Raw genomic sequence first — 18,689 nt, forward strand, 5'->3', positions numbered from 1 at the left:
GGGGTGTCAGCTCGTTCCCCTCGCACCTCCCATTATTGACATCCCGCGCCCACCACACGGAAACACACCCTCCCTCAAAGTGGTACAGTCCGACAACGGATTTGGGGCAGCTGCCGGGTTGTTGTTACCGTTTCTTAGCAACAGAGAACATGGCGGACGGAGAGAGGTAACTCCATCACTTTGCTCATTAATCCACAATACTTTTCATATTTTTAAAATGTCTATTTTTCGAAATGTTTCAGTAGGTATTTGGCAAAATAGCGAAAACCATGCTTCTTAAAGAAATCTTTAACAGGAAAGAATGTACGAAATTTATATTTGAGATCGGAAGAGATGGTAGGGCTAAGAATACTAATAGATGAAGAACAGCTGAAATGGAATTATTGGAGTAAACACTGTTATTCCGTTACTTAGATTTGATAGAAATATGAATAAATTGAGATTGATTTTTAGTGTGCCACCTGTTTGTAAAATTTCCTGATTGTCATTGACAATTGTTTACTCTTTTCAGAAAAAGTATGATTTTTATTTAAGGATGTAAAAGTTATGAGTCTTCCATAAAAGATGGCCGGCCCAAATGTCAATTTTCCTGTAAGATGACATGTTAAAAATGTGCCCAGTTTGGTTGTGTCAAATTGATAAAAACAATGTTCATCAAAATGCATGAAGACCTTATTATACAGAGTCATTTATTGGACAATGGAAAGCATTGTAATAGTTTGTATCAAAAACAAAGTTGGTGGAAAAGTTAGGCAGATCTGGCAGTATCTGTGAAGGAAAAACAGAGTTAATGTTTCGGGTCCGGTGATATGATAAGTTTGTATGTCTTTGGAATGAAATTAATAGAATGGAACCATTGGCAAATAAGTAAACTGGGTTAGATGATGCATGAAGGAAGGAATTATTATGAAAATAGAGCAAAATGACTTAGATAGCAGTCTCAAAATAATGGAAAATGAACCAAAGCCTAAGTCTTCAACACCTGGGGTGATCTGAGAGGAATCATTATAGCAAAATATAAGTTTATGTTTAAAGCGCTGTCTTAAAAAGTAATAACAAACCAGAAAATTATTTGCATTATACAGTATAGACCATTTGTTTTATATGATTATTTAATTCCTTTGTTTCATTTTTCATAACCCCCCTCCTGACACTGTTCAAACCTTGCATGAGGATGAAGATGCACCAGAGAATGCACAGATGGTAAATACAATATTTGGCTGTTTGATTTTTATTATACATCTGGTAGCAGTTGTGCCTTGAATTGTATAGCAAACTAATCACTTCAGTAGACAAGTTTTGTTGTTGTAAAATATCTCCAAACATTTGAGAGTTAATATTTGTTATTGAAGAATATTTCATCCCCATAAGTTGTGGTTTTATTGACTATCACCTCAACATTTAGCATCCATAAGGTGCAATGGGCCATCAGCAGGAGAGAATTGTACTCAGTCACCTCCTGTAACAGCATGGTCCAGGATATTCCTCACTCTACCATACAATCAAGTGAGGCAATTGATCCTGATTCAGTAAAGAATGTAGGAAATCAAGCCAGGAGCAGCAAAAGGCATACATTAAAAAATCAGGTGCCACACAGTTAAGCTACAATGCAGGATTACATGCATGGTAAACAGTAGAACCATAATGTCATAGATAAAGTGACAAACAACCAGAAGGATAAGATCAAGCTGTGTAGTTTTACCATATCCAGTCATAAATAGCGGTAAACAATTCAACAATTAATTGGAAGAGGAGTCTTCAAGAACATTCCCATTGTCAATGATGGGAAAGCCCAGCATGTTGGGTCCCAAACATTACATGCATGTTATCAGACAACATATATTTCACTTGATTTCAAGAATCGGTTGGAAGCATTGGATACAGCAATGTCCATCCACCAATAAGAGCGAATGTAACTATCACAGTTGATATTCTATGACATTTCCATCACTAAATCTCCCATCACTAGCATCTTAAGGACTACCTTTGACCAGGAACCGAACTGGACCAGGCATGCAAATGTTTGGCTAGAAGATCGGATCAGAAAAGAAATTTTTCAATGAGCAAGTCACCTCCTGTCTACTGAACATCTGTCCACCATCAATCAGCATGTGATGGAATACTCTCCATTTGGCTGAATGCATGCAGCTTCTAACAGCACTCAAGAAGCTTGACACCATCCAAGACGAAGCATTCTGATGAAGAGTCACTGAACTTGAAACATTAATTCAGCTTTCTCCCCATGGATGCTGCCAGACTTACTAAGTTTCACCAGCAATTTTAGTTCTTTGTTTTAATAAAGCAACTTGCTTGATTGGCACTTTATCCACCATCTTCAACATACACTCATTTCACCACTGACACACAGTGGAAGTAGTGTATACCATCTACAAAGTGCACTTAGTAGATCACCAAGGCTGCTTAGACACCACCTTCCAAACAAATGATTGCTATCATCTTAAAGAACAAGGGCAGCAGATACATGGGGAGTCTACCATTGCATCTTCTTCTGTAAGCCACACAGTATCCTGACTTAGAACCATATCATCATTCTGTCATTGTTTGCTGGGTTATAATCCTGGAACTCCTTTTTTAACAGCAGTGAGTGTTTTTACAACCCAAGGACTGCAGCAAATCAAGAAGGCAGCTCACTACCACCTTCTAGAGTTTGGTTTGGGATTGGGCAATTAATGTTGGCTGAACAAACACCACTCACATCCCATGAATATGTTTTTAAAACCAGAGCCATAACCAAATTGATTTCTGTGCCTGGATTGCCTGATAACACAGGCCATCCCCTTCCTCAGACTGCTTGATATTGTGGTAGCCCAAATCCAGTTGGCTGTCTAATGTGCTGAGGTTCTACCTACAGACCACCAAATACTTATCAATAAAGCCAGGCATTTAAAATGTGGTCACTTGCCTCATGGTTTTCTACTGTGTACTTTTGTAACGTCTTTCAGCTCTCCCTTCCTTCATTAAGCTGCTTAATATGTACCCCCTGGAATTTGCCTAGAATTTTCGACCTGAACACTTTCCCTGCTACTGCTTGCTGTTCAGTTATTTTTTCATCTCTGTGACATTTTTGGGATGTTTTCTTAGGTTAAAAGTACATCAAAAGCGCATGTTTGAAAAAGAGAGCCTTATGGTTTGAACATTCTCGGGTGGGGGCTATGAAAAATGAAACAAAGGAACTAAATAATCGTACAAAACAAATGTTCAATACTGAATAATGCAAATAATTTACTGGTTTATTATTACTTTTTAAGAGAGCACTTTAAACATTAAACTTATGTTTAAACATAAGCCTTAAAATAAAGGCATATATTGTGTGGCATCTAATAATTGTTGCATTTTCTTACAAATCAGATAGAAACTACTGAAGATGTTGCTGAGGATAGAGATCAGGCACCCACTTCAGAACATCCCATATCACCAGATATTGTTGGAAATGTTCCAGAATATACACAAGAAAATACGGTAATTGGCTATTTTTTTTAAATCATATTTCATATTTTATTTTTATGTTATTTTAATTGTTATATTAAATTGTACTTTCTAGGCTGATTTCTCATATATCAGGAGATATACCATTGAACAAAGTTGAATTTTGCTTTCCCTTTTGGAACTTAACCTCAGGCAATGTGGAGAGAAAACTGGTCAAATCTGTTTTTTTTTATTTATTTGGTCATGAGATTGTTGGCAAGCAAGCATAACACTTATTGCCCCTCCCTAATTGACCATGTTACGGTGGTGGTGAGCTGCCATCTGAAATCATAAAGGTGTGGAAATACCAACAATGATCTGAGGGAGGGAGTTCCAGATTTTCAGTGAAGATATCCTGCCAAGTCCGTTTGTGTCTGTGGTGCATAAGTAAATGAATATGTGAACTCCATGAATGTCAAATCATCAATAATGGCAGAGCCAGGACATCTGCAAGACAACGCTGAAATGTTTGCAACCATCTTGGACTTTTTATTATTCATTCATGGGATGTTGGCATCATTGGCCAGGCCAGCATTTATTGCCCATCCCTAATTGCCCCAGAGGGCAGTTAAGTTTCAACCACATTGCTGTGGATCTGGAGTCGCATGTTAGCCAGATCAGGTAAGGATGGCGGATTTCCTTCCCTAAGGGACATTCGTGAACCATGTGGGTTTTTCTGACAATTGACAGCAGTTTCATGGTCATCATTAGACTCTTAATTCCAGACTTTTATTGGATTCAGTTTCCAGCATCTGCCATGGCGGTATTCAAACCTGTGCCCCAGAACATTACCAGGGTTTCTGGATTTACAGTCCAGTGACCATACCACTTGGTGATCACCTTCCCTCTAAATCACGTGACACGTGATTGATGTCAGCCTGAAGTCAATTCATTTCACATAATATCAAGCTATAGTTAAGTAATTGCTGGATTGTATTTGTCCGAGTTCATTTCCCACATTGTCAATTATATACCAGTATACTAAACAGAGTGAAACAACTTGGCTTGGGTGTGACTTCTCAGGCTCCTTTATTCTACATTCAATAAAATGCAGCCTTGATACTCTCACTTCTTGTTGATTTTGGTGTTTCTGTCCTTGTCGGGAACATGTAATAAGACTCCAATCAAATCGTCCTTACATGACCCTAGCTGAGCATCAGGGAGTCTGTTTTTTGGTGTCGGAAGAAAACTTTCTTGGCTGGATTAATATCAAACACAATGAAGGTGGCTTTGTTTGTTGGAGGCAAGTTGTCTCAGTCACAGAAACATAATTGCGAGAGTTCTTCAGGGTAGTATCCTAATTCCAACCATCTTCAGCTGCTACATCAATAACTTTCTCTCCATCATAAGGTCAGAAATGGAGAGGTTCACTGATGTTTACACTATGTTTAGTATTGGTCAGTGTATTGATTATGGGTGTTGCGGCTGTACAGGACATTGGTTAGGTCACTTTTGGAATACCTTGTTCAATTCTGGTCTCCCTGCTATAGGAAAGATGTTGTGAAACTTGAAAGGGTTCAGAAAATATTACAAGGATGTGGCCAGGGTTGGAAGGAGCTACAGGGAGAGGCTGAATAAGCTGGGCTATTTTCCCCGGAGCATTGAAGCTGAGGGGTGACCTTAAAGAGATTTATAAAATCATGAGGGGCATGGATAGGGCAAATAGCCAAGGTCTTTTCCCCAGGGTAGGGGAGTCCTAAACTGGAGGGCATAGGTTTAAGGTGAGAGGGGAAAGATTTAAAAGGGACCTAAGGGGCAACTTTTTCATGCAGAGGGTTGTATGTGTATTGAATGAGCTGCCAGAGGAAGTGGTCGAGGCTGGTACAATTACAACATTTAAAAGGCATCGGGATGGGTATATGAATAGGAACAGTTTAGAGGGAAATGGGCCAAATGTTGGCCAATGGGACTAGTTTTATCTAGGATATCAGGTTGACATGGACGAGTTGGACTGAAGGGTCCGTTTCTGTGCTGTATATCTATCTCTATGACGCTATGACTTTGCAGGAGGCAGTCACTCCACTTAGGAGAAAATTGTCTGATCTGGCCAGTTGTTAGGCTCAGGAAAGTGAGACAGATGAGCAGACTCAGAAGGCCGGAATGCAGGAGACTCAGCTCTTGCAGTTTTGATGTCCTTTCAGCTTTTGTGCAAGACAGCCAGGCCTACAGTTTGATGATAGACAGAGCTAAGCAATCCCACAATCAACAGACCATATCTAAACTCTGAAGTCCTGCCACATCCAAAGTCATGAATGGTGGTGGACTGTTAGACAACTCACTGGAGGAGGAGGAGGCTCAACAGATAACCCAACCACAATGAGGAAAGAGCCCAACAAAAGACAAGGCTGAAATGTTCACAAAAGTCTTCAGTCAAAGGTGCTAAGCAGATAATCCAACTCAGTCTCCTTCAATGGTCCCCAGTATCACAGATGTCAGCCTTCAACCAATTTGATTCACCCTATGTGATATCAAGAAACAGATGAGGGCACTGGATACTGCAAAGTCTATGGACTCTGGCAATATTCCAGCAATAGTACTCAAGACTTGTGCTCCAGAACTTGCCACACCCATAGCCAAGCTGTTCCAGAACAACTGCAACACTGGCATTTACTGAACAATGCAGAAAATTGCCCAGGCATGTCCTGTACACAAAAAGCAGGACAAATCTAAACCTGCCTATTACTGTCTGATAAGTTTACTGTCAATCATCAGTAAAGTGATGGAAGGTGTCATCAATGGTGCTGCTTGGCAACAACCTGTTTGGGTTCTGCCAGGGCCACTCAGCTCCTGACCTCATTACAGCATTGGTTCAAATATGGACAAAAGAGCTGAATTCCAGAAGTAAGTTGAGTGACTGCCCTTGACATCAAGGCCACATCTGACTGACTGAGCAAAACTCTAATTAATGGGAATCGGGGAAAACTCACTGCTGGTTGAAGTCAAACCTAGTACATTGGAAGATGGTTGTGGTTGTTGGATGCCAGTCATCTCCGCTGCAGAACATCTCTGCAGGAGTTCGTCAGGGAAGTGTCCTCATCCCAACTATCTTTAGCATCCTGCCCAGAACCAACCACCACTCCCCCCACCCCCCATTCCTATCCCTGTAACCCTGCATTTCCCATAGCTAATCCACCTCTTCTGCATATCCCTGGACAGTAAGGTTGATTGGCAATGCTAAATTACCCAAACCTGCACATCTTTAGACCTTCTCCTGTTCCTATATTCCTCTGCCTTTAAGATTCTAACCTCTTTTGCATTTTTCCTTCCTTGGCTGATAACTAGAGTCAGAGCTTTAGCCCTTTTGATTCCAAGCCTGAAATGGTTTCCTTAAACTCTGATATCTTGCAATGTCTTTTGATTTCTTCAGTTGCATCCTTAAAAACTACCTCTTGAATTTTGTCTTTAGTCACCTTAGTACATACTGCTTGATATCGAGTTAATTTTTCACTTTGTAATGTTTTGTTTTCTTTTGTCTTGTTCAAGTTTCTATGAAAATGGAACTTTTTAGCAAAAGGAAGGCCTATGGCAAAAAAAAATCTACCATTAAAGTTTGCTGCAGTTGCTTCTGCCACAACACTATGAAAAGCAATTCTTGCAAGCGCTCAGATGCTTAAACTGAGAGCTGCTTTGAAGTTCAGCACCCCTTTCTGTCTCTGAATAATGCGTTTTTTCCAAGTTGGTGTCTCAAAACTATCTTCTTTATAATTACAATGTACTTTACTTAGAGTGCTGCTAAAATTTCTATAGATTGTGTCAGAGGCAATACTGTATGTCAGTCTGTTTTACCGTTACTGTAATTCCTGCTGCCCTCCAATGGAAAGATATTTGGAACAGTTATGTATACATCTGCTCAGGAGCTGCCAGAACTGATGAGGCAATTAAACATTCAGTGCAGAAGGAACTCTGCTCCATCACGTTATCCTTTTGGTCAGCTGTTAAGTGTTTGCTTGACTTCCGGAGAGCAAGCAATCGCACCTGTCTCATGTCATCATGACTGTAGAAAATTAAGCAACAACCACATATGATAAGCGAAGTGTTATGTGTGGATAATGAATTCTCAGCTTGTTTTTCACTGTTATTTAAAATCTTTACCCTTATTTTGCGCCCCCCCCCCCCACCCTCTAACATATCCCCTTTGCAAACAAATTTTGTTTTTTGTCTCTTTTTTGATTCTTTTGTTTCTGAGCCTTTCAGATGGTGGCATGCATTACTGTGTAAATTTTTATTTGTTTGGGCAACCCTGGAACAATCATCTGACAATAATTTTCCTTTTCACACAAATCAGGGAGAAGCTGATGTAGCTGACCAAGGAGGTTTGCCTCTTGCTTCAGAACTTACTACATTTCCAGAAGTAGGTGAAAATGTCAGGGATAAAAAAAAAAAGTCTTAATTTTTAGAATGTTTAATATTTTATTGTTATGTGGGATGTAATTCAGGAAATGTTATGCAGTTTGAATGGAAGCAGAATATTACAAAGATATATAGATATCTAAGTGAATAAACAAACCAGTGGCAAATGGATTTCAATGTAGGCAAACCTGAGATCATCCACTTTAACTTGAAAATAAATGTACTTTCTAAATGGTGAAAATTGGAAATAGTGGAGTTGTAAAGAGGTTTGTGGGGTTATGTACAAAGATTTATAAAGTGGCATGAATAGAGAAGGAAGATAATCAAAAGCCAAGTGGGATGCTCCTGTACTAGAAAACTATGGTTAGACTCTATCTAGAGTACAGTCAACCAGATTCTTATTATCCGTGGGAATATGTACCTCCCACAGATAAACAAAAAAAACTGCCAAAATGAAATGCCCTATTTATTGCAAAGGACCATGTGATTCTTCAGGCTGTCAATGGAGAAAAGAAAGTCAAGCCTGGCTGACCTCGTGAATACATGAGTCCATAGGTAGCGAATACATGAGTCCATAGGTAGCAAATCCATGTTTAGCAGGGTGTGAGTGTATTGTGTTCAGTTGCAGACACACATTTGATATTTCTATTGGCCATGAAGGATGTGTGCTGTAGTTTTACCAAAATAATACCGGAACTCCAAAACTTAAGAGAAAAACACTGTGTACCCTGACATTCATCAAAATTTCCTGAATATTTAGGGGAGCAAATAGAACAGAACTATGTCCACTGGGAAGTCTGGAACTAAAGGTCAAAATTTCAAGTCAGATCTTTCAGGGATGAAATTAAGAAAAAATGCCGCACTTGAGGACTGGTAGAAATTTAAAACTCTCTTTCTCAAATGGCAATTGATGTTACATCAGTTGTTAATTTTAAATGTAAGATTTATATTTTTTGTGAAATTGGTGCAAAGAAATTAATTTATTTGAGTTCACTCAAATTATTGAGTTAGATTGCAGTTCAGCTATGATCTCACTGAACGGTGGTGAAACGGGCCTGCAAGGCTAAATGACCCATCAACTAATGTTCCTTATGTATAAAGATGAAAATTTTTTTAAAATTTTGACCATCCTCTGTGACCTCGATGGCAATATTGGGTGTAATGGTAAATCAAAGAAAGCATAGGCTGGAGGTCGATTAGCTTGATTGGCACCACATCCACAAGCATCCATTCCCTCTACCACTGACGCTCAGTAGCAGCATTCTGTACTATCTACAAGATGCACTGTAGAAATTCACCAAAGATCCTTAGACAACACCTTCTAAGCCCATGACCGCTTCCATCTAGATGAACAAGAGCAACAGATACATGGGAACACCACCTCAAGATCCCCTCCAAGCACTCACCATCCTTATTTGGGAATATATCACTGTTCCTTCATTGTTGCTGGGTCAAAATCCCAGAATTCCCTCCCTAAGTGCACCGTGGGTCAACCTACAGCACGTGGATTGCAGTGGTTCAAGAAGTCAGCTCAGCACCACCACCTTCTCAAGGGCAACTAGGGAAAGGAAATAAATGCTGACCAACCAGAGATACTCACATCCCACGAGTGAGTTTAAAAGAAAGACAGTGAATCATAACTGGGCAGAGATAAATCATCCCTGTTCCCTTGGTGTGGAGTTGATTACATAAGCTACAAAACTAGACCAAATTTCTGTCCCTCTATTTTTAGAAAAATGTTCACATCCCAAACTCACCATTTTCACAATTGTTTCTTTAATTTACAAGTGCTTTGTGATATGGCCCTGTGTACCTTTTCAACATGTCTTCATCATACATTTCAATACATGCCCTCTGTATCCTGATAACGTTGGCTGGCAAGTAGAGTTGGAACTTCAGTGTTTTTGATCCCAAACCTGAAATGGTCTTGCTAAATTCTGTGCATTATTGTTTCCCACTTCTTTCATTTGAATTCTTAAAACCTCCCTCTTGAATTTTGCCTTAGTCGTCAAACCTAATCGACACAGCAGGTCAGGCAGCATCAGAGGAGTAGGAGACTTGATGTTTCAGGCCTGGACCCATCTTCAGTGCTTGGGAGGGGGAAGGGAACTGGAAAATAAATAGAGGGAAGAGGAGTGGGGCTGGGTAAGGTAAGTGGGATGGCAATAGGGGTAGTGGGGATTGATCAGTGGGAAGGATGGGGCAGATAGGTGGGGAAGGAGTTGGACAGGTAGGGTCAGGTGCATCCACCTATCGCCATCCCATCTACCTAACCCTAGCCCCACGCCTCTTCCCTCTATTTATTTCCCAGGTTCCTGCTCCCTTCCCAGTCCTGATGAAGGGTCTAGGCCTGAAACGTCGACTCTCCCACTCCTCTGATGTTGCCTGACTTGCTGCGTTCCTCCAGCTCCACATTGTATCTCCACTGACTCCAGCATCTGCAGTTCATGCTATCTCATCATACCTAATGCTGTTTGATCTCCAGTTTTTTTTTAGCTTGTAAAATCTTTCATGACTTTTTTTGTTCAAGAGGTTATGAAAGTAGAACTTAGTTGAAAATGAAAGTCTCATTGCAACCAAAAAAAAATACAGGTTTAAGGTATTACTTGTCTGGGCAACTCTAAACAATCATTTGACAGTTCTCTGCATTTTCATGGAAATCAGGGAGAAACTGATATGATGGAGCAAGGAGATAGGACACCCTCTTCGGAATCTTCCAAATCACTAGAACTAATTGAAGACACATGGGAACCAGAAACAAATATGGTAAATGTATTTTTCAGTGACTTTACATATTTTACAATTCGCATGATAATTTCAAATATTTAATATTGGAATATTTTTGTCTTCCTATCTTCTATGGCCCACTTGCTTACCAAGGTTGATTGCAATTTGATAATACCAGCAAAGCCGGTCTGAGGCTATTATGCAGTAGTAGGCAATCTGTGATTGAATTCATGGCTATTGGTGTAGAAAGGTGACTAGTTGAATACGATTCCCACTTTTCATCATTATCCAGTGCATTCTACTGAAAAATGTACATACTTAAATTTTAGCTGAGCATGGAATCATGTTCAAGCTTGAGTACTTCCTTCCTTACTCTCTGTCACAATCCCTATTTCCAGCCTAGGAATAATTTTGTAGGCTGATACTTATACATCCAGAATGATCACTTGAGCAAAGGTAAAGTGTTGCTGTTATTTTTAGAACTTTATCCCAACAGAGTTCAGTCAAAATGTAGGGAAAATTATTGGAACTTATTGTTTTCTGTGTTCAGATAAGCATAGTCCAGACCTTGAGGTGTTTCTTCAAAGAGTATTTATTTATAATTCATACATGATTCTCTTGCAGCAGACATCTCTGCCCCAAGTTACTCTAGTTCCAACCTTCCAGCAGAGTCTCCCTCACATTTGTCCTTTTGTTCCTGCCCACATGACCAGTTCATCTTCCTGCATTCTACAGCTTCCTTTCATTATCAACCATGTGGCCAATTATTGTTTTCTCTGCAAACTTCTTGATTATGTGCCATATTGTTTAAGTCCAAATCATTAACCCCTATCTCCAAAAGCAGGAATCTACTACTCAGTGCTATGGAAACTAGTCTAATCTACTAAACTAATTTACTACTTACTAGAAACAGCGTTCCAGTTAAAAGAAAAAAAATCAGTCAAGCTTTACCCTTTATTTCTTGCTACTGAGCTAATTTCATATCTAGTTTGCTACATTCCCCTCAATCCTATGGGCAATTTTTTAAAACCAGTCTGCCATACAAAACTTTATCAAAAGCCTTGCCAAAATTCAAGCAAAGCACATCAACTGCATTACCCTCATCCATCCTCCTTATTATCTAAAACGAGGCACAATCCTCACTTAACAAATCCTTGCTAACTGTTCTTGTTTAGTCTGTGCCTTTTTACGTGATAGTTTATTCTTTCTCTGAGAATTGATTCCGATAATCAGCTTCCTCCCAAGGTTTGACTTGCCCATAATACTTGGGTTTGTCATGCTATTTTTAAACAATGATACAGCATTAGTTGTCTTCCAAATGACTGGGACCACACTAGTATTTAGTAAGGATTGGAAGTTGATGGTTAAAGCAACTGAAATTTTCTCCATGGCTTCTTGTAACAGCAAAGCAGTACATTTCATCTGGCCCTGGTGTTGTCTCCACTTTCAAGGATGATAATCCTTGAAATACTTCTTATCTCACTACGTTTATCACATTTAATATTTCACACTCCTACATAACTACATACCTGCATGATCTACCTGTTTTGTGAAGAGAGACAAAGTATTCATTCAGAACAATAATTCCATCTTCGGCTTCTACACACAGATTATCTTTTTCTTCTCTTAAGGGCCCTACATTTTCCTTAGTTATTGTCTTACTCTGAATTTAATCGAAAAAAAAACACTTTTGGATTCTCCTTGATTTTACTTGCTAGTGTGCTTTCAATTTGCTTTCCTTGTTTTCTTTTCAATTTCATTCTTGTACTTTATATCCTCCTCTTGACTTTAGCAGTAGTGAATTCGCGGTGTCTAATAAGCTATTCTTATCTGCTTTATCTTACCCTAATGCTGTTTGACATACAGGGGGCCCTAGAATTGGCTGTCCATACCCTTTGATCGTTTTATCCCTAAGAACTATACATAACTCCTTCATGAAAACATCCACTATTTTGGCCTCAACCACTGTCTGGGTGAAGAAATTTCTCTTCATCTCAGACCTAAATAGCCTACTCCATATTCTTAAACTATGATTCCTTTTCCTGAACTTTCCAGCCATCAGAAACATCTCACATTTACCCGGTCTAGCCCTGTTCAAAGGTTATAGGTTTCTATAGATCCCTCTTCATTCTTTTAAACTCCCGTGAATATAGCCCTAACCAATCCAGTCTCTCTTCACATATCAGTCCCGCAATCCCAGGAATCAGTGTGGTAAACCTTGATTCCACTTTCTTCATAGCTAGAAATTGCTTCTTCGGATAACAAGGCCACAACCGCACACAATACTCAGGTGTGATCTCACCAAAAGTCTGTACATCAAGACATCCCTGCTCCTGTACTCAAATTCTCTCGCAATGAAGGCCAAATTACAATTTGCCTTCTTCACTGCTGCACCCGTACGCTTACTTTCAACATAAGGACACCGAGGTCCCATTGCTCCCCTTCCCAATCTATCACCATTCAGATAATAATATGCCTTCCTGTTTTTGCTCCCAAAGTGGATAACCTTACATTTATCCACATTATATTCTATCTGCCGTGCATTTGCTCAATTACTCAACTTGTCCGAATCACACTGAAGCATCTCTGCATTCTTCTCACTACTCATTCTCCACCCAGCTTAGCGTCATCTGCAAATTTGGAAATACGATGTCTGGTTCTCTCAACTAAATCATTAATGTATATTGCAAGTAACCTTCCTGATTTTGAATACTATCCTCTTGACCTTCTCTTCTCTTAGGACAACAACTCCACGTTTTTCAAATTATTCACATAACTGAAGTCCCTCATTCCTGGAACCAGTCTTGTCAATCTAATAGAATTCTATTCCAGGAAATTTTGTATTGAAAATGATTGCCAGCACAATATTTTATCTCTATTGCAAAGATTTTTGATAATATATAGTTAGAAAACTATTAGTTTTTGAAAATATCTCCTGTGGGATGTAGGCACTGCTAGGTCATTTCAGTTGGGATTTAAGAGTCAACCATATCGTTGTGAATCTGGAGTCACAAGTATGCCAGACCCTGTAAACGTGGCAGATTTCATTCCTTTCGGATGAATACCAGATATTGCAGATACTCATGCAACTGTCAATATCTTGAGATGGAGAATAGAGTAACATTACTGGCTATAATAATTTTTGGATTTGTAACACAGCACATTACCAAACCAGGTCCAGCAACAATATTATGAGAGAACTGGATTTTTACTTAACCTCATATTGATATGTTGGCATTATTTTCTATATTCCAGTGCCTTCTATCTTTCAGGAGAAACAAAATTATATTTCCTTTTTTTGTAGGCCTGCAAATGCAATGTCCTAAAAGCCCTGAATGTGAGTCAGAAGAAGAATCAGATACAGATGAAGAACCAACAGAATTGGTTGTGCTTGACCCAGATCATGTAAGAAATGTTTTCACATTTGATCTTTAACCATATAAAAAAAATTTAAAGTCATTATTTTAAAAATCCATACATATTTTGAACTTTAAATGAGCTAAAGTTTAATGGCAAAATTACTAGAGTTAAAGCAGTCCTGACCGTTATCAGGGGCAGAGGTGAGTGTGGTGGCCCTCACGAAGGGGAAGGTGCTGGGAGGCTGAAAAGTCTGAAGGCGATAAATCACACAGACCCTGATGGACTGCACCCCACCCCAGAATTCTGAAGAAGATAGCTGAGGAGATTGTAGAGACATTGATGGTGATCTTTCAGGAATCATTGGCATCAGCAAGGGTTCCAGATGACTAGAAAGTGGCTAATCTAACACCCATGTTTAAAACGGGAGGGAGGCAGAAGACAGGAAACTGTAGGCCAGTTGGTCTGATCTTGGTCATTGGTAAGATTTTAGAGTCCATTATTAAGGATGAGATTGCGGAGTGCTTGTAAGTGTATGGTAAGAGAAGGTGGAGCCAGCACAGCTTCAATGGTAAATCCTGTCTGACAAATCTGTTAGAATTCTTCGAGGAGGTAACAAGCAAGTTTGACGAAAAAGAGCCAGTGAATGTGATCTATGTGGATTTCTACAAGGCGTTTGACAAGGTGCCACACAGGAGGCTACTAAATAAGAGCCGATGGTGTTAGAGGCAATGTACTGGCATGGATAGAGGATTGGCTGACTGGCAGAAAGCAGAGAGTAAGGAGAAGGGGATCTTTTTCGGGATGGCAGCTGGTAACTAGTGGAAGAAATTGAGGGCATTATTGCCAAGTTTGCAGATGACACAAAGATAATTGGAGGGATGGGTAGTGTTGAGAAAGTGGGGAGGCTGCAGAAGACCTTGGACATCTAGGCGAGTGGGCAAAGAGATGGCAGATTGCCACACAGTATTCTATGTCTGAGATTATACATTTTGGTAGGATGAATAGAGGCGTGGATGATTTTTTTGAAATGGGGAAAGACTTTTGAAATTTGAAACAAAAGGGGACGTGGGAGTTCTAGTTCAGGATTCTCTTAAGGTTAATATCAAGGTTTATTTAGTTAGGAAGGCAAATTCAAGAGGGCTAGAAAGCAAGAGCAGAGATGTACTGCTGAGGGTGTAAAAGGTTCTGGTCAGACTGCATTTGGAATATTGTGACCAGTTTTGGACATCATATTAAGGAAAGATATGCTGGCATTGGAGGAGGTCCACAGGAGGTTGACAGGAATGATTCCACGGACAAAGGGCTTGTCATATGAAGAGCAGTTGTGGATTCTGGTTCTGTACTCAATGGAGTTTAGAGGGATGGGGCTGATCTGATTGAAACTTACAGGATACTGAGGGGTCTGGATGTGGAGAAAATGTTTCCACTAGTAGGAAAGACCAGGACCCAGGGCACAGACTCAGGGTGAAGGGACGACCCATTGGAACGGAGATGAAGAGGAATTTCTTCAGCCTGAAGATGGTGACTCTTTAGAACTCATTATTGCAAAAGGTTATGGAGGCCAAGTTGCTGAGTGTATTTAAGACAGAGATAGATAGGTTCTTTATTAGTAACGGGATAAAAACATATGAAATAGGAACAGGAGTAGGCCATCTGGCCCCTTGAGCCTGCTGTGCCATTCAATAAGGTCATGGCTGGTCTTTTTGTGGACTTAGCCTCACTCACCGCCTGGTCACACTAACCCTTAATTCCTTTACAGTTAAAAAAAAATCTATTTATCTTTCACTTAAGAGTATTGAACGAGGTAGCTTCAACTGCTTCACCGGGCAGGGAATTCCACAGATTCATAACCTTTTGAGTGAAGAAGTTTCTTCTCAACTCAGTCTTAAATCTGCTCCCCCTTAATTTGGAGGCTATGCCTCTTAGTTCTAGTTTCACCTGCTAGTGGAAACAACCTTCCAGCTTCTATCTTATCTTTTTCCTTCATAATTTTATACGTTTCTAAAAGATTCCCTCTCATTCATCTAAATTCCAATGAATATAGTCCCAGTCTCCTCACAATCGCTCCTCACAAGCCAGCTCTCTCAATTCCAGAATCAACTTAGTGAACCTCCTCTGCATTCCTTGCAGTGCTAGTACATACTTTCTCAAGTAAGGAGACCAAAACTCCAGCTGTGTTCTCAACAGCACAACCAACTTTTTTTGATTCATGCACAAGGATACCCCAGGTCCCTCTGCACAGAAGCATGTTGCAATTTAAATAATAGTCCATTTTGCTGTTATTCCTATCAAAATGGATGACTGTACATTTACCAACATTGTATTATACCTGCCAGACCCTTGCTCATTCACGTAACCTATCTATATCCCTCTGCAGACTTTGTGTCCACTTCACACTTTGCTCTACCTCTCATCTTAGTATCATATGCGAACTTTGACACATTACTCTTGGTCCCCGACTCCAAATAATCTCTATTAATCGTAAGCAATTGCGGTCCCAACACTGATCCCTGAGGCACCACTAGCCACTGATCACCTACCAGGAAAAAAACCATTTATCCCCAATCTTTGGCTTTCTATTAGTTAACCAATCGTCTATCTGTGCTAATACATTTCCTGTAACACCATGCACCTTTATTTTATGCAGCAGCCTTTTGTGTGGCACTTTGTTGAATGCCTGGGTCAAGGTTACGGGGAGAAGGCAGGAGGATGGGGTTGAGAAACACATCTGCCATAATCGAATAACATAGCAGATGCGAAGGGCTGAACGGCTTAATTCTGCTCCTGTATCTTATGGTCTTAATGATTTTTATAAACACAATGGCACAGTTGTTGGTAGTAGGGCTGTGCTATTCAGCAAAATATAAGATAATAAATACTTGGGAATAATTCTGATGTATTATATTAAGAAAAGGAGTTGTGTGGTTTGTAATAGTTATCTAAATTCTAAAATAAGATTAAAACTTTGTCATCCTCTATCATCTATCATTGTAATTTTTGTGATTGAAGATTTTTACTGGTTTTCTGCCAGTAAACTGTCATTATGTATATATACATGCCAGCACACCTTGCACCAGGGGTGCATACTAATGAAGGTTATTGATTGTGACATCCTTATTGCAGATTTGATACTAATTTTTAGCAAAGTCTTTCCATATAATTAATTCATGAATAAAAATTATTGCAAAATTTATCATTGCGTATACCTGATGAATTTGGAATCTAGAAAAGTGCGTCCACTGAAATTATGTGATAAGGAGAATATCTTTCCCCTGATTAGTTGTCTTGGTTGCCCTCTCTTCGCCATATTGCAACATTTTCTGAAGTCAACTGAAATGCTGTATAACCTCTTCAGAAATGAATTATTGAGTGGAGGCTATGGGATGCACTTCTCATTTCAAAAATATATTTTTGTGATGTCACACGAGGGGAAAGAGTAATTGTATAAAATTTCTGTCTGTCTGTAACTAGCAGTCATATAGCATAAGCCATTTAGTCAGGGATAATTCTTATGTGTAAATAATATCCATCATATCACAATCAATTGTGAACAAGTCAGTTCAGTCCAATTACAGTTTATGTTTCTGTGGAGGAAATGTCCTTTCTCTGATCATTAAGCAAAGCACTTCATGTAGTAACTTGAAAAATGCTTCATTCTCTGCTTTTGTTGTCAGTTGGATGAGAAAATGCAGGTTCGCCAAAGTAACAAAAGAACAAAAAAGAAATGTCTTTTTTATTAATATAGCCTTTAATGAAGCGCTTCCAGGAAGCTTTGAAGAACCACCTTTCAAAGCAATTGGACAAGTTAGTCTTGGAGGTCAGGGAATTGGTAAGTGCAATAACAGCTTTTAATGCATTCCAGTTAATCCAATAATATAAAATAGTAATGTGGCATCCAGTAACTTTTATGTATGGCAATTAATGGGAACCTATTCTGTAGAAAATTGTTTCTTTGTTTGTTAGATACAGACCTTGACTATAAGTCTTTTGACTTGCCTGATATTTGCAATCCAAACACTTCACTCTTTCCATTAAAAAGCTGCATCAGAAGCAAGTTATTGATAATTGATAAAAAAAAATCCATCTCTTTTTGAACACTGCAGTATCGGACAAATAATATAATTAGAGTCATAGAGATATACAGCATGGAAACAGACTCTTTGGTCTAACTTATCCATGCTGACCAGATATCCTAAATAAATCTAATCTCATTTGCCAGCATTTGGTCCATATCCCTCTAAACACTTCCTAATCATATACCCATCCAGATGCCTTTTATATGTTGTAATTGTATCAGTCTGCACCATTTCCTCTGCCAGCTCTTTTCATACACATACCACCCTTTGCGTGAAAAAGTTGCCCCTTAGGTTCCTTTTATATCTTTCCCCTCTCACCTTAAACCTATCCCCCATCTAGGGAAGAGGCCTTGCCTATTTACCCTATCCATGCTCCACATAATTTTATAAACCTCAATAAGTTCACCCCTCAGCCTCTCCCTATAGCTCAAATCCTTCAACCCTGGCAACATCCTTGTAAATCTTTTCTGAACCCTTGCAAGTTTCACAAAATCCTTCCTATTGGAGAGAGACTGGAATTGCATGCAGTACTCCAAAAGTTGCCTAACCAATGTCACGTACAGCCACAACATGACTCCCAACTCCTATACTCTGCACTGACCAATAAAGGCAAGCATAACAAACGCTTTCTTCATTATCCTATTTATCTGCGACTCCACTTTCAACGAACTATGAACCCGTACTCCAAGG

General features: G+C 39.4%; 1 protein-coding gene across 1 annotated transcript in view; it reads left to right on the forward strand.

Moving 5' to 3' along the window:
• LOC109931215 (coiled-coil domain-containing protein 40) overlaps positions 1-18,689 on the forward strand; it is a 70,914-nt gene that overhangs the window by 7,755 nt on the left and 44,470 nt on the right. The window contains 6 exon segments of the mRNA XM_048611106.1: positions 1,144-1,203; positions 3,370-3,480; positions 7,772-7,837; positions 10,501-10,602; positions 13,819-13,968; positions 17,669-17,752. Of these exon segments, the coding sequence (XP_048467063.1) occupies positions 1,144-1,203; positions 3,370-3,480; positions 7,772-7,837; positions 10,501-10,602; positions 13,819-13,968; positions 17,669-17,752 (573 nt within the window).

Source organism: Rhincodon typus, chromosome 23, assembly GCF_021869965.1.
Source record: "Rhincodon typus isolate 14 chromosome 23, sRhiTyp1.1, whole genome shotgun sequence".
Classification (NCBI taxonomy): Eukaryota; Metazoa; Chordata; class Chondrichthyes; order Orectolobiformes; family Rhincodontidae; genus Rhincodon; species Rhincodon typus.